This window comes from Emys orbicularis, chromosome 8 (genome assembly GCF_028017835.1).
Source record: "Emys orbicularis isolate rEmyOrb1 chromosome 8, rEmyOrb1.hap1, whole genome shotgun sequence".
In the NCBI taxonomy this organism is placed as follows: domain Eukaryota; kingdom Metazoa; phylum Chordata; order Testudines; family Emydidae; genus Emys; species Emys orbicularis.
Genome location: NC_088690.1, coordinates 97645513 through 97659346, shown reverse-complemented (window position 1 = coordinate 97659346; position 13834 = coordinate 97645513). Strand labels below are relative to the sequence as shown.

General features: G+C 44.3%; 1 protein-coding gene across 2 annotated transcripts in view; it reads left to right on the top strand.

Annotated features, from left to right (window-relative positions):
• Nucleotides 1–13834, top strand: part of ARHGAP26 (Rho GTPase activating protein 26) — a 316741-nt gene that overhangs the window by 117548 nt on the left and 185359 nt on the right. For both annotated transcript variants that reach the window (XM_065408873.1, XM_065408872.1), the window contains exon 11: nucleotides 10219–10297. In XM_065408873.1, coding sequence (XP_065264945.1) covers nucleotides 10219–10297 — 79 coding nt within the window. The remainder of the gene's footprint in view (nucleotides 1–10218; nucleotides 10298–13834) is intronic.

Genomic DNA, 13834 nt, shown 5'->3' with positions numbered 1-13834 from the left:
ATATTCAACTTAAGTATTTATATCTCACCATTGCAGTGAAATCTCAGTGCTTCTAAAAATTCTATTGGTATTAAAATATTAAGAGAAAGGTAATGGTATGGCCACAGTTATGGTGATAGGCTAAAATCACTAACAGGGAGTGCAGAACTCAGCTGCATCTCAAGTCTAACATTCTAGTACACAGTCTCTAGGTGGCAGTCTTGTATTTTCTTCCCATGTTATGTTATATGGTCAGTGTGAAAATAGCAGTGCTGCAAGCATTGCATTTTGAGAAATTGGTATAATTTGCAATATATTGTGGAAACACCCGTGTTGCAATGGTGCATGGTATTTTGGAAAATAACCCCTATGAAAATTCCTGTCAATTTTCTGTCCCTTCCCTTTCCAGCAATAAAGGTGGTTCAGCACTTTAAAAATGAATGTCTGAGCATGATTTGTGGTCGAAAGCTCCCAAATGAGTACTGTTTGCTTTTTCCTGTTTTTTGGGCAAGGAATAAGATTCCAAAGTTCCCAAAGAAGACATAGTGCATATTTGGGGGAGCAAAACAAAAGTCTCAAATGTCTCTATAATGCAAATAATTTTGATTTTTGTCTGTGGAAAGCAAGCGAGGCATATTTTAACATTCTGAACAAAATGTATCTTGAACGTACATAATGCAGTGAGCCCCCCAAATGTCGTAATCCTGTTTTGCTGATCGGCTATACTGTGCAGTGAGGTAGTACAGCGTGGGTTTGCTAATGCGTATTTGTAGTCTTTGCATTAAATCAGTTTATAAACCAGGCTCTAAGCAAGGATAGCATATATGTCTTAAAAAATGAGTATTAGGAGAAGGAGCATTGCCTTTGGCTGATGCTGGCTTGATAATTGCCCAGGTGTTTGGTGTAATATGGGTCAGAGCTTTGAGCCAGATGCTGAGCACTTTTAACTCCAATTGACTGGAATTGCAGGTATTCAAGGTTTGGCCCTGTAATTAACTGAATGTTACATTCATCAAGACCGTTAACGTTGTTGAAGTACAGCACCATTCTGCTAGAAAGCCCATTTATTGGTGGCTTGGGAACAGCTGGTACCTCAGCACTCCTGAAGCATGCAGGCATCCATTATAGCCACATGCTTTCTCATGGGCTGTTTCTTTATGTGCTGTCTAATTGCTGAAACAGCATTAAGTTAGTTGTATTTCTACTGACTGGGTGGCTGTGAGTGTAGTGAGCCTGTTTTGGGCATCTGAATTACACCTCTACCCAGATATAACGCGACCTGATATAACACGAATTCTGATATAACGCGGTAAAGCAGCGCTCCGGGGGGAGGTGGAGGGGGCTGCGCACTCCGGCGGATCAAAGCAAGTTCGATATAACGCGGTTTCACCTATAACGCGGTAAGATTTTTTGGCTCCCGAGGACAGTGTTATATTGAGGTAGAGGTGTATTCATGCAGGGCTTCTTGGCCTACTTAGATCATTGATAGTAGCTTCTGAATGGGGACACTGCTCTTTTTCCCATCCCCAATCCCCCCCCCCCGCAGCTTGTCATCTGACTTGCAGTCCCTTTTCCTTTCTGGCTAGTGAGTTTCAGTGATTCTCCTCATGTCACATGCAATACAGTTTGTACTTGTTCCTTTGCTGGTATCACGTTTCTAGTGACCTTTAAAAGAAAGAAATTACTGGGGTTTTCCCGTTATGGCTAATGCTGAGTAAAGGTAACCTGCTCCCTTCCTTGCCCTTGATGGGCTTTGGGAGATGTACAGCGTACCTCGCCCTGCTGCACAGGAAGAACTACTCCTGAGGGCGTCCTGCGCCAAAATATTAAAATGTCTGTGCACAATATTTTAAAATTCTGCAAGTTTTATTTGTCAATAAGTAAATGCAGAGGCTCCAGCATGGCAGTGGGGAGCACAGGCCACTGGTTGCATGAAGGTGGAAGGTCACCCTGCAGCCCTCCCAGCCCACCCCTGGGACACGGACTTAGCGGTGAGGCTGCACCCGACCCTGACACAGCACAAGGCCTTGGCCTGCTCCAGAAACATCCTGGGGCCCTGCCCCTCTGCGCCAGGCGTACCAGGTGTGGGCAGGCAGGCTCAGCAAGGCAGGATCCAAGTGTGAAGGGGATCAGTGTGGAGGGATTCAGGTGTGGGGTGAGAGGGTTCTGTGTACGACAGTCTGGGTGCAGGCAGCTCAGTGGGGGGGGTCTAGTATGGGGGGATCTGGATGCACAGAGGCTCGTTGCGGGGGTTCCAATGGGACTCTGCAGGGACTTCCAGGTGAAGGTAGTTGGGGCTCAGAGGAGGGGTCTGGGTGTGGGGGTCTCAGCGTGGGAGCCTGGGTGCTGGGGGAGTGAGGATTGGTGGGGTGGGTGTCTGGGTGCAGCTATTTGGGGATCAGTGGCATGGGAGTCTGGATGTGGGGGCTCAGGGCGGTGCGGGAGGGTGGGGCTCATCTGGGTGGGGGTTTGAGTGCAGGGATCTCAGTGGGGGGTGCTCTGGGTGCAGCGGTGGGGGTCCTGAGGCCACGTTCTGGGTGCAGGGGGCTCCAGATGCAGGGGTTGAGGTTCAGTGGGGTGGGGTTTGGGTATGGAGTGCTAGGGGGTTTCTGGGTGTACAGAGTGAAGCTTGGCGGTGGTGTCTGGGTATGAGAGGTCCAGATGCACAGGCGTTGGGAGGATGGGGGAGCAGCTCCCCATACAGTGACACCCCCCCCCCCAGCTGATGAGCGATGGGGGCAGGAAGCAGAGGAGGATGCTGAGCTTCCTGCAGGTGGGAGAGGTTTCTGGGAGTGGATCTGATGCAGCCCCAGCCACTTCTTACAGGGAAAGAGGAAGTTCCGTCCTCTCCTGCCTCCAGCCCAGCCCGGACTAGCAGCTGATACTGGCTCTGGGTAGGAGCCACTGGCTGGGTTGTCCCCAGCCCCGTGGTGATTTACCTCTCTGCCGGCTGCTCCGCGGGCCTGAAACTATGTACCTGTGCTGCTACGGAGTGGTGCGTGACTGCTCTTGCAGCTTCCCTGTCAGAAAGTCATTTTTCTGCGGGGAAGCAAAGAAATATGCGGGGGACATGAATTCTGCGCACGTGCAGTGGCGCAGAATTCCACCAGGAGTAAAAGAACATATTGACTGCATTTAGTAAACTACCCTTAAGATTCCTGTTATGTGTTGCGATCATGGGGGAATGTTTCTAGCAAGGCAGTAGATGAGGCCTTTGCTTATGTTGTCAGTGGAGTGACCCTTCAAGTGCTCAGGCACTAAATCCCTCCTCATTTGCAGCTTTTTCTCCCCCCTCCCCTTGCATACTTCATTTTGGAGACTTGCCCTGTGTCTGGGCTCTGCTGTTTGACCTGAGGATGGCTCCTAAGACTGACATAGCAGTGTGAGGTATGTCATTCTGCAAACACAAGGTCACTTTGTCACTGCTTAAATCAGAACTGCAAACTCCTTCACCATGCATTCAGCTCTTAGCTCAGCCTTGCAGATTGTATTAGTAAGCTGTTTTATGTCTCTTATAAAGCAACTTAAATTGTCTTGGTGTGATAAGATGCTACATGAGTCAAAGTTGTTATCTTTTTCTCTTGCTTTCGTTCTTTATTCTTCTGGAAGAAGAAAAGCAACTTTTTTTTCCTCCACAGACCTTTTGGATTAAACTTTTGACTTTTTTGGTATTAACGTTGATTTTTTGCCTCATATTTTCCCTGGATATTTAATCTTTTAAACCTTGCTCATTTAAAACAAAATTTGCGATAAGAATTTATATTGACTTCAAGGTTTGTGTCTGTATGCCTAACATAGCGAAATGAATATAGATATTAAGTGTATACTCCTGTACTGGGATACCTTATTGTGAAAGGGAATGCTCACGACCGATGCAGCCTAATGGTCGGGCAGGGTTGTACCAGATTGTCTTCCAAGCCTCCCCGTTTCTTACTGTTTCTCTGCCCTGCGTGGTCTGTCCTTCCTGTGACTCTGCCTTCCGGCCTGGTAATTATTCAAGTCTGTCCATTTCAGGACAAGTATAAGGAGTCCAGGAGGCCTCAAGGCATCCCTGTTTGGTTGAGAACCTGTGGCCCAGACCCTTTTATCTTCAGGGTCGTTTCCCTCCCAGCTAGGTTTCCCATGTCAGGGCTAAGCCTCTGTAGTTGTCCCTCTTTAGAGGCTGATAGGGGAGCCCAAGCCCACCCTCTCCACTGGACTCCAATCCAGAGCCCTATGATAGATAGGCAGCTAAATCCTGCACCCTGGGGTGTTATGCAGCTGCCTCCCTGGATCACTTCCCACCAGTTAAAGATAAAAATTAAAACACAAAGATAGTCTCTGTTCTTCAGAGAATCACAGGCCCCTTCTTTGTGGGCTTGGTCAGCTCTCAGGCATCAGGAGAGTCTGTGGTGCTCCTTCTCTGGAGCTCAGAGTGTGGGTCAGCTCATCTTCACTTCCTGCTACTGAGCTACTCTGCTTCCCTTTTCATGTTCCTCCTCGCCCCTGTGCAGCGCTGTGGTGGGGCCACCTGGTTGCAGAGCAGCTTGTTAGCCCCTTCCTCTTCAGTGTGGGGTTTGTATTCCCCATCACGCTTATGCTTTAAAATTTCTTTAATCAAGTATTAATAAATTTATATTAATATATTTGTATTCATATACATTTAATTATATTTAGTGAGATCTGCAGTGAGAGAATCTGGGCGAGGCTCCCCTCAGGGTCTCAGGCTGAGCATTGAAACTTAACAGCCACTCTTGGAAACTGTTGGCTGTAACAGTTGTTCATTTTACATGGTGCTTCACTGTCTGAGCCAACGGCTGGCGTGAACGCCATACTTAGGCTTTGTCTTTACTACCCGCCGATCCGGCGGGTAGCAATCGGTTTATCGGGGATCGACTTACCGCGTCTAGTGAAGACGCGGTAAAATCGATCCCTGATCGCTCTGCCGTCGACTCCGGAAATCCACCTCGGCAAGAGGCGGCAGCGGAGTCGGCGGCAGCGCGGCAGCGGTCGACTTTCCCGCGTCCTCACCGCCAGGTAAGCCGACCTAAAATACGCAACTTCAGCTACGGTATTCACGTAGCTGAAGTTGCGTATCTTAGGTCGGACCCCCGCTGCAGTGTAGACCTAGCCTGAGAATGTTGTTTCAATTGTGAGCCCTTCTAGGGAGAGACTCTGTCTTCAGACTTGTCTGTAAAATGCCCAGCGTGCTGCTGGCACTGTACAAATAACAATAAGTGAAGCAATGTGCTGGGATCTTTTAAAATGCACCACAACCAGGAAGGCAGTTCTGTATACTAAAGCACCACAATATATGTTTCAGCAAATGAATTATGTGGGGAAAATTGCAAATGCATTTGGAATATAAATGGCATTTTAATTGTTTCACAGCCTCTCTCCCCTCCCATATTGTTAAAATGTCTGATTTTGAAGTAAACACCAGTGGTTTGTTATCTGCTTAAAGGCAGAGCAAACATCTTTTATCACTTTTTATCCCATGCATGAGAGAATGTGGAGCATGAAAAACCTGTATTGTCCTGAATAACTATAGTTCTAGCTATAGCTAGTCCTGATTAACTGTTCCAGAATAAGAGTGCCTTACTCTGAAGTGGATTAAGTTAATTTGGAGCAAGGCATTCTTATTCTGGAACAAGAGTGTCTACGCACAGTTATTCAGGAATAGCTATTCTGCTGTGAATTCATATCCCACCATATCCAAATTAACTCTCAAGCGTAACTAGTCCTTAGTTCCTTGGGAGTCGGGAGTCAAGCTTTTTATGAACGAACAATTTCAATTCCTTACTTTTTTTTTTAGTTTCCTTGGGTAAGAGACTGAAATTAACACATTTTGTTTTTCTCGGTCTCTCACTCACACATCTAGCTGAGGATACAGCCCTTTTTTTAGTGATCCTTAACTAGGATGTTAGCATCCCCAGTAGACATTTGCCCTTAACTTAAACTCTTGTTTAGAAAAGAGCACATGATGTGATCTCTGTCCATCAAGGGAGAGGTTGGTACCAACCTGCCACAGTTCATAAAGATGTTTCTAGGAAAAGGTTCATCCTCAGCATTCAGCAAATACTGTTGATAATTATCCACCCACTAGATACTGATTCCACTGTTTCCGTTAAATCCTCTTGTCTACCAGATACAGAGCTTTGTTCTTTGCTTTGACAGTACTGGTGTAGGGTTTAAAGCTGTGTTTCTTTTCCAAATGGAGTGAAGATTAAGTGGTTTCCTCTCCATTTGAAAATAGGTAAAATTCCAAAGCACTAAGCCTGTGAGTACTGACTGACTCACCAAGGGGATTAGCAAAGATAACATACATTCTTTCTGGATTACTTGGCCCTAAACTTGTTGCAAGCCTGAACAGCCCTTGTCCTCTACTGGGTAAACTGAGAGCTGCTTTGTGTCTGTAATAGTCCTTGGTGAATTGTCTATTGGCAATTGTGATATTCGGGGGAGTGGATTGTAGGGTTTGGGCTTGGTCCTCTGCTCCTTGTTTATAGGTGCCACAAAAGCTGCAGAAAAAGGATCAGAAACATCAATCCGTCTAAAATGGAATCTCTTCTTAATGTTTTACTGGCTAGCAGAGGCTCTGCTCTTGTCAGGTGTCAAATAGACGTCATTACAATCATGGAGCTTTCATTCGCCTGTTGAATCATCTCTGAGCAGGGCATGTTGGAAACTCAGGTTCTCACAGCCCTCGCCTGTTACTGGAGATTTATTATGAAAAGGAGGGCATGTTGTGTGCTGAACACTCTCTGACAGCAAGTAGCCTGAATAAAGCCTGTGAAGTCCGTGTGCTTGTTCTTTTCTTGCCGCACCAGCTGTATTTCGCTACAGAAAGCAGTGATCCTTCATGTTGAATTCTGGGGCTGGAGCACTTGCCATGTATACAAACATGAATGTCAGAAGTCCTCCACTTAAATGATTTTGGTGAGTGACACACCCAAATATTCCTACAAGGAGAGTTCCGACACATTTTTCCGAATGCATTCAATCTCCTCACCGAGCCTCCTACAATTGCGTGGTTGTATTTTCCCTGTTATCAGGGAAGCTATACATTTCAATCATGAAAAGTGAGCTGTAATAAAGGGACTGAAAATAACTTGTCAGGGGGGGAAAAAACAACACCCTATACACTATCTCAAACATCAGATTCCGAATGAAACATGTTCCCCATAACCTGGTTTTATGAAAGCAGCACAGTAGTTAGACTCCGTGTTTACCTGTTTTGAATCCCAATGAGGCAGCATGTGACTTGGCTTCACTGATGTTCTTTTGGAAACCTCAATTCACTATAGTGGGATATTGATACAGACTTACAAAGTTGACAGTGACTGGGGCCATCTCAGATTTGTTTGCAGTCGCTGATTGCAGAAGGATAAATTGGGATTTGTAGGATAAAATTAAAAACCAAATCATTAAATTGTATCCTGTTTAAATAAACCTTCATGACACACTCCCACAAATCCCTTTGCCCTGCCCTGGTCTTGGCAGCACACTTCATATGTTGCTTCCTCTAATGCAGAATTTCATCCAAGTTCTTGGGCATGCTATATGCTGTCAATTGTATTGAGGATCCTCATGCTTTTTGTGCACAGTGTTAACAAACCATGTTTCAACCCTACAAAGAGAGCAGGTAGTCTTAAAAAAAAAAAAAAAGATTTAGGTATTACAAAGGCAGTGTGGTCCAGTCGATAGAGCACTGGACCGAGTATCTGCAGACCTGATTCTATTCCCAGCCTGCCCCCTGTGTAGTGACCCGCTAAGCTAGGCTATGCTGCCTGTGAGGAGAGGTAGAGGCAAACCAAGACAAAGGGGATAATTTTAAATTTTTAGAAATTTATAAGGAAAAACTCCAAAATTGTACCATGAGCATAAATAATATAGAACATTACCAAACTTACTACTTGTAACAATAAACTATAGCTTACCAACTCATTAACCTTTTGTGAGCTTGTACACTCTGGGCAGTTAGTACCAAATGCATTGTTGTTAACCACAACAAAAGAGATTACTTAACAATATACTGTATCGTTTCAGAGAATATTTATCTTTCCCTCTCCTTGGTTGTAAATCTTTGCTTTTTTGTGTTTCTTTGGCTTGAAGTGCTCCCTTAGATTTGATGTTCTTGTGCCTGTACCTCTTTTCACCGAGTTTACCCACAAGCGGGGTTTCTTCACCTAGTGGGCCCTCCCTGGTCCATCAGGCACCTTTGAACAGTATTCTGTCAGTAGCTATTTAAACAGTCATTCTCTCGGTTCATGTATTTTAGGCTTCTTGTTTACCGTTTTCAGGTTCTGTTTCATCGAACACAGCTTTTTGATCAATTCTCTTTTTCACCAAATATATTTCCTTTCAGTTTTTTCCCTTGATACTCTTTCTCTGGTAGAGCAGTAGATTTTATTTCCCGCTGTTTCCCTTCCCTAATAGTGCCTGCTCACATACCCAGGTCGTCGTCTTTTTTATTTTTTTTTATTTTCTGCTTCCCCTGACCTGAAACCTTTCCTATTTTCCTTCTTTCCTCCTTCTCACTTCCTAGTCCCCTACTTTTATTCTCCTGTTCTTATATTTTATCACCTCACCTCCTACCCAGCCTCCGGTTCATCTGCTAGCTCAGCATCTTGACTTTTCTCTTTCTCTAAGAGCTTTTCCAACTGCTCCTTCGGGTAGATTCTGAACCCCCTTCCTAGCTCAAGCTGCCCTGTCCTGGGCCATCTCTCTCCCCAGGACAGCATTCTGTGCTGCTGTATCGCAGCAGGTGCTAGCTAGTGCCAGGGTGAGGGTTACTGCACATGCAGTGGGCAGATCAGTTCACCTGTGTGTGTTTCCCAATCTCTAAAATGAGGTCAATGAGCCCCTTGTTTGTAAAGCAATTTCAGATCTGCAGGAAAAAAGTGTTACAGAAAAGCTAGCTGCTATTTATAGTGCTTATATGTCCCAGGATGTAAATTCTCTATAACTTTTGTGAAAGTGGCTTAGAACTGGATCCCAGCTATGGGAGGCATAAGGCTGACATGCGGTATTAAGCACTATATCTGAGGTGTTTTCTTTCTTAGGGTTCTTAACGATATTTGCACCATTCAAGCTGCTTATTCTATTGCTTTGAGTGGTGTTTTATCAGTCTCAGCACAGAGCTGTCATCATACACTACAGCCTTGGGGTATGGTTGTGTCCAGATTAAATAGGGAAAGAGCTACTTGTAAAGTGGATGTGAATAGGGAAAGAATAGTAAGCAATGAGAAGAGAAAACAAGCCGTGAGGAAAACAGGGTGTTTTGCAGGACAGTGAATAGAAAATATGTATATTCCCAAGTATAAAGGCAATAAGAGGTTTGAATTTTCTGCTTTTCATGTTGTTCAAAGATTGTATGAACCCGAGTGACAAACGCTTAACTTGGATTGTACTTAAAAAAAAAAAAATCCAATACTTGAGGTGCAACAGTGGCAACTGGGGTACAGAATGGAAAAGTTTCTGGATAAATGAGGAATGCCCAGGTAGGCCCTTGTTGATAGTTGTTTACATGAGTTACTGGCAGATCCTGTCTGGTTGCAATGCCAGCAATCTCATCAGGATTTATATTAAGCAGTATACAAAATCTTCTTTCACCTCCGCCTCCTCCAATGTGGGGAGGAGTAACAGTTCTTAAGTGATCAGCATTTCCCTTTGTTGTTTGGGTGTGGTGGAGGGATGAATCTCCATTGAAACCTACTGGTTGACTGTACTGAATAAAATGGGACTATCAGTAGCAATTTGCAGCTATGGCAGTTTGTGGAGGTGTTCATACCTCAGAATTCAGGATGCAAGTTTCACTGAAGCCTCATTCCAGTGAAGCTACTGTTATGTTGTCTGGTGTTTATGCCCAGGTTATTGTGAGCCCTTAATGTCCTTGGATTCATTATTGTAACCTGCTTGCTCCTTGTTTTTTGGATACCTTCCACGGCCCATGCTCTGCTATCAGTTACACCAGTGCAGTACCACTGAAGTCAATAGAGTTGTACCAGGCTACGAGAGAGAAGAATTTGTTGCCAAATGTCCTATTCCAGTATTATATTGGTTCTCCTGTAAAACATTGGTGGATGCCTTGAGGCTTAATTTCATTTGTTTCAAAGTCCAGGTCTGGAGCACAGAAGGTATCTTCTTGAACCTTATGCCAAATTCATCTTCTCTTTCTGTCTGGTCTACCTGATGAGACTGATTCCCCCCCCCCCCTCTTTTTCTTTTTTCACTGCAGTGTTTCTTTCTTCTCCACAGGCCTGGTGTGATCACCATGCAAGCACTTTCTGAAGAGGACCGAAAGCTTTGGATGGAGGCTATGGATGGCCGGGAACCGGTAAGAAGGGACAGTAATGAATACCTGTCTAATGAAGACTCAAAAGGCTCTTTTTGTGGCCCGATTGTCTGCTGTGAAGCAGTGTGTCACGCTGCACTTGCCAACCTCCATGAGCACTGTATCCGTGGGGCAGCTCTCTGGTTCTGGCATGAGAATGCTTTAATACTCTGGTTAAATATTGAGGTAATACTCTATCTCCTGTGCTTGGATGGCTGGAGGGCTCTGGCTATCTTTGCTCCTGTGGAACATAGGCTAAACTAGCACCCACATGCTCCTGTGCTGCTGTGTTGTGTTAACAGGAAATCACAGCAACACGATCTAAGGAAGAACATATACAGTGTGTGATTTGCAGGGTTTTCTGCGGCCTGCTGTTCTCAGGGGGCTTTACAGTGTTCCAGTAAGAGTCATAGTGCAATCCCCCCCCCCCCCCCCTTCAGCAGCCCATGTCTTGTGATTGTGTTTACTCCTGCTTTGCCAAAGGAGCACAGCAAATGGGTTTCACAAGTGGTGGAGAAGATGGAGGTTTCCCTGGTATGCCACTTCTGCTGGTGAATGTGGAGGACTTTTAATATTGATAATGCATGGGTTTTCTGTTGTAATTTTATTCTAGCGCTCTGTTACAGCACTGTAATAAACAGTCCAGGTTAGTTCCTATGTACTATAAATACCAATTGGATCTGAGGCGTGAAGTGTAGGAGCAGGATTTTATAATTGTACTGTGAGAATTAATGTATGATTTGATTTCATCCTGCTAGCCACCCTTTTTGAATAGCAGAAAGGAATGACAGACCAGAACAATCCTTATGACTGATTATGGTCACCCTTTTGTTTTAGGATAAGTTATAATGTCTACTATGGTTTTCTATGTGTATTACAAATTAGGCATTCTAGTTAAATATACATTTCTTTGTTTTAAGGTTTTAGTAAGTAAGAGACAGGATCTTGTATTGTATCTATGTTAAGGAGATTAGAGGAATGTTGAGGGCCTGAAGCCCCAATGTGAATTGTTTTAGTTATAAGATTTAGCAAGGCTTGATTTACAATGTCTTCTGCTGAATATACAATACTGCTGTCTGTATACCTTTGAAGGTTTCTGTAAGAGATTGTTTGTGAGAATGAGGAATGCATGTATCAGGAAAAGATAAGGTGTGAAAGCCATCACAAATGTCCAGATGGTCAAGAAAAAGTGAGAGACTTGGAAAGACCAGGAGACAATCAGGAAACATCCATTGTATCTGATGCTAAACATGTTAGCAGCATTGACGACCTCAGAGGTGAGGCAGGCACTCCTCCCCCCCCTCCTCCCCCCAAGGCGAGACAACAAATAGAGGATAACGATGGGAAGCCTGACAATAACCATCAAATGATAACACCACTTAAGGACTAATGATTACAGGATGACATTGCAAAATGCATGGACTCAAATGGGAATTTAAAACTATAAAGCTGGGGTGTTTTGCCATGGAACTCTGGGTTCAGTCCTGCAAAGCTTCGGAGCATTGGATCGCGACCGACTCGAGCAACAACAGACTGGTAACTATAAACATCAACTGGCAGGTGTGTGTGTGTGTGTGTGTGTGTGTGTGTGTGTGTGTGTGTGTGTGTGTGTGTGTGTGTGTGTGTAAAGCGTATGCTAACTGTTGTATTTTCAATAAATGCTGCGTATTTGCCTTCTCCTGAAAAGATCCCGTGTGCTTTGTATGAGCATAACAGAAGAAGAAAATTATTATCTAAGGATTAAAGCAGTGGTTGAGATGAAGCTCGAATTGCATGATTGCAGGTGCTGTTTAAACTTTTGGGCAATATTTTAAGGTTGTGACCCTCACATTTCAGAATGTGCACCATTTAAAAGATGCTACATTCAAAGTTGATAAAAGGAAGTGCAGAATTAGATTGTGGGTCTCCATTGCCACAGGAAGTCACTGAGGCTTAGAATTTAGCAAGGTTCACAAAGGAATTGGACATTTATGTGAATAACAAGAATATCTGGAATTGTTGTCATCAGTAACTATACATTTTGGAAGAGTTTTTGACCTCATGCTTCAGGGTTTAGGTCAGTCTCTGTCTATTAGAGATCAGGATGAGACCATATCTGCCCACTGTGGGTCTCTCACAGCTTCCTTTGAAGCATCTGGTGCTGGCTGTTGTGAAAGACAGGATATTGATTTAGATGGACCCTGGGTCTGATTCATTAGGGCAATGCCTGTAGTGGTTGCTTATCTGTTGCTGGCTGTGTGCTAGAGAAGTGGTGAGTAAGCAAAGGTGAAACATGCCTGTATGCAGTGGGCTGGACACCTGTTGTGACAATTTAGGGGGCGGTTGCATAGCAGAGGCTGTTCTTGGTCAGGCCACCTATTTTTGGACTGGTTGCAATGGTTCAAAAAACCAAAAGGCTTAAGTGTATGTGCCCTGGTTACTATTCAAATATGGCATTTCCTCACTGCTTTCTGTAAACTCTTCGAGTTTTGGAGAAACTGTGATGTTTGATCAGTTACTCAAACAAATGAAATACTGATTCTCCCCCCGGCCCTCGCAATGGAACTCTGACACTAAAACGGAGTTCTGGGCAGTGCTTAATTGTAGCTACAGACTCCTCATTTCCAGGAACAGTCTCCTGAGGAAGGCTTCATGCATAGAGGGAAAGTTGGCAGGCACCAGAAAGAAATGGGGTTAGTGCAACTGGGTGTATATTATAATGCCAAAAGCCCAGCACGTCCCACCACCTTCCTTTTTTCCCTGACTTTTTGGGACCCCTGTACATGATAGCCTGTCCTTCCCTTCGCTTCTTGTCTAGCTGGAAGCAATCATATTAAGAAAATATTCCTATATAATTCAAATCAAGTTCTCTGGCTCCCATATATGAGCTGTCTTTTCTCTTTTTTAAATTACGATCCATCTGGTTTCTGCAGTGGCTGCTACAGAAGTGAGATGGTAATATTGCTTCCTCCTCCTAACTGCAATAATAAAAATAGCACAATCAATTAAAGAGTGAACAAGACATGTACAGTAAAACACATGACATGATCACAAATTGTCCTTCTCTCGTCCTTGTAATCTTCTACTCTTCCTACCCCAGCTTCACTGGACCTTTTGTTGTGACATGTCAAATATAAGCCCCGTGATCCTTCAATTGCTTACGCAGATCCATTCACCCAGGTTTAGTGCTGTAGACTGCATCAGGTTTTGCACAGGTGGTAGAGTCAGTCTGTTAGGATTACAGGATCGGTGCCACAGATTGTAAGCATCTCTGGTCGGTGACTGTGTCTCTTACTTGTTTGTAAAGTGCCACACATGACAAAAGGTGCTATAAAATAATAAATAATACCGAGCAGCCCAGATTTCCTGTTGGTGGCCCTAGTTTTATGTGAACTAGTTCAAAAACAGTCCAGTCCTTCATACTGACCACTGCACATTTATTTTCTTCTCCATAATGCCCATCTGTTTAGGTGGCTTGCTAGTTTAGTACAGTGGTTTTCAAACTATTTTTTTCTGGGGACCATGTTGAAGAAAATTTTTGATGCCCGTGACCCAACGGAG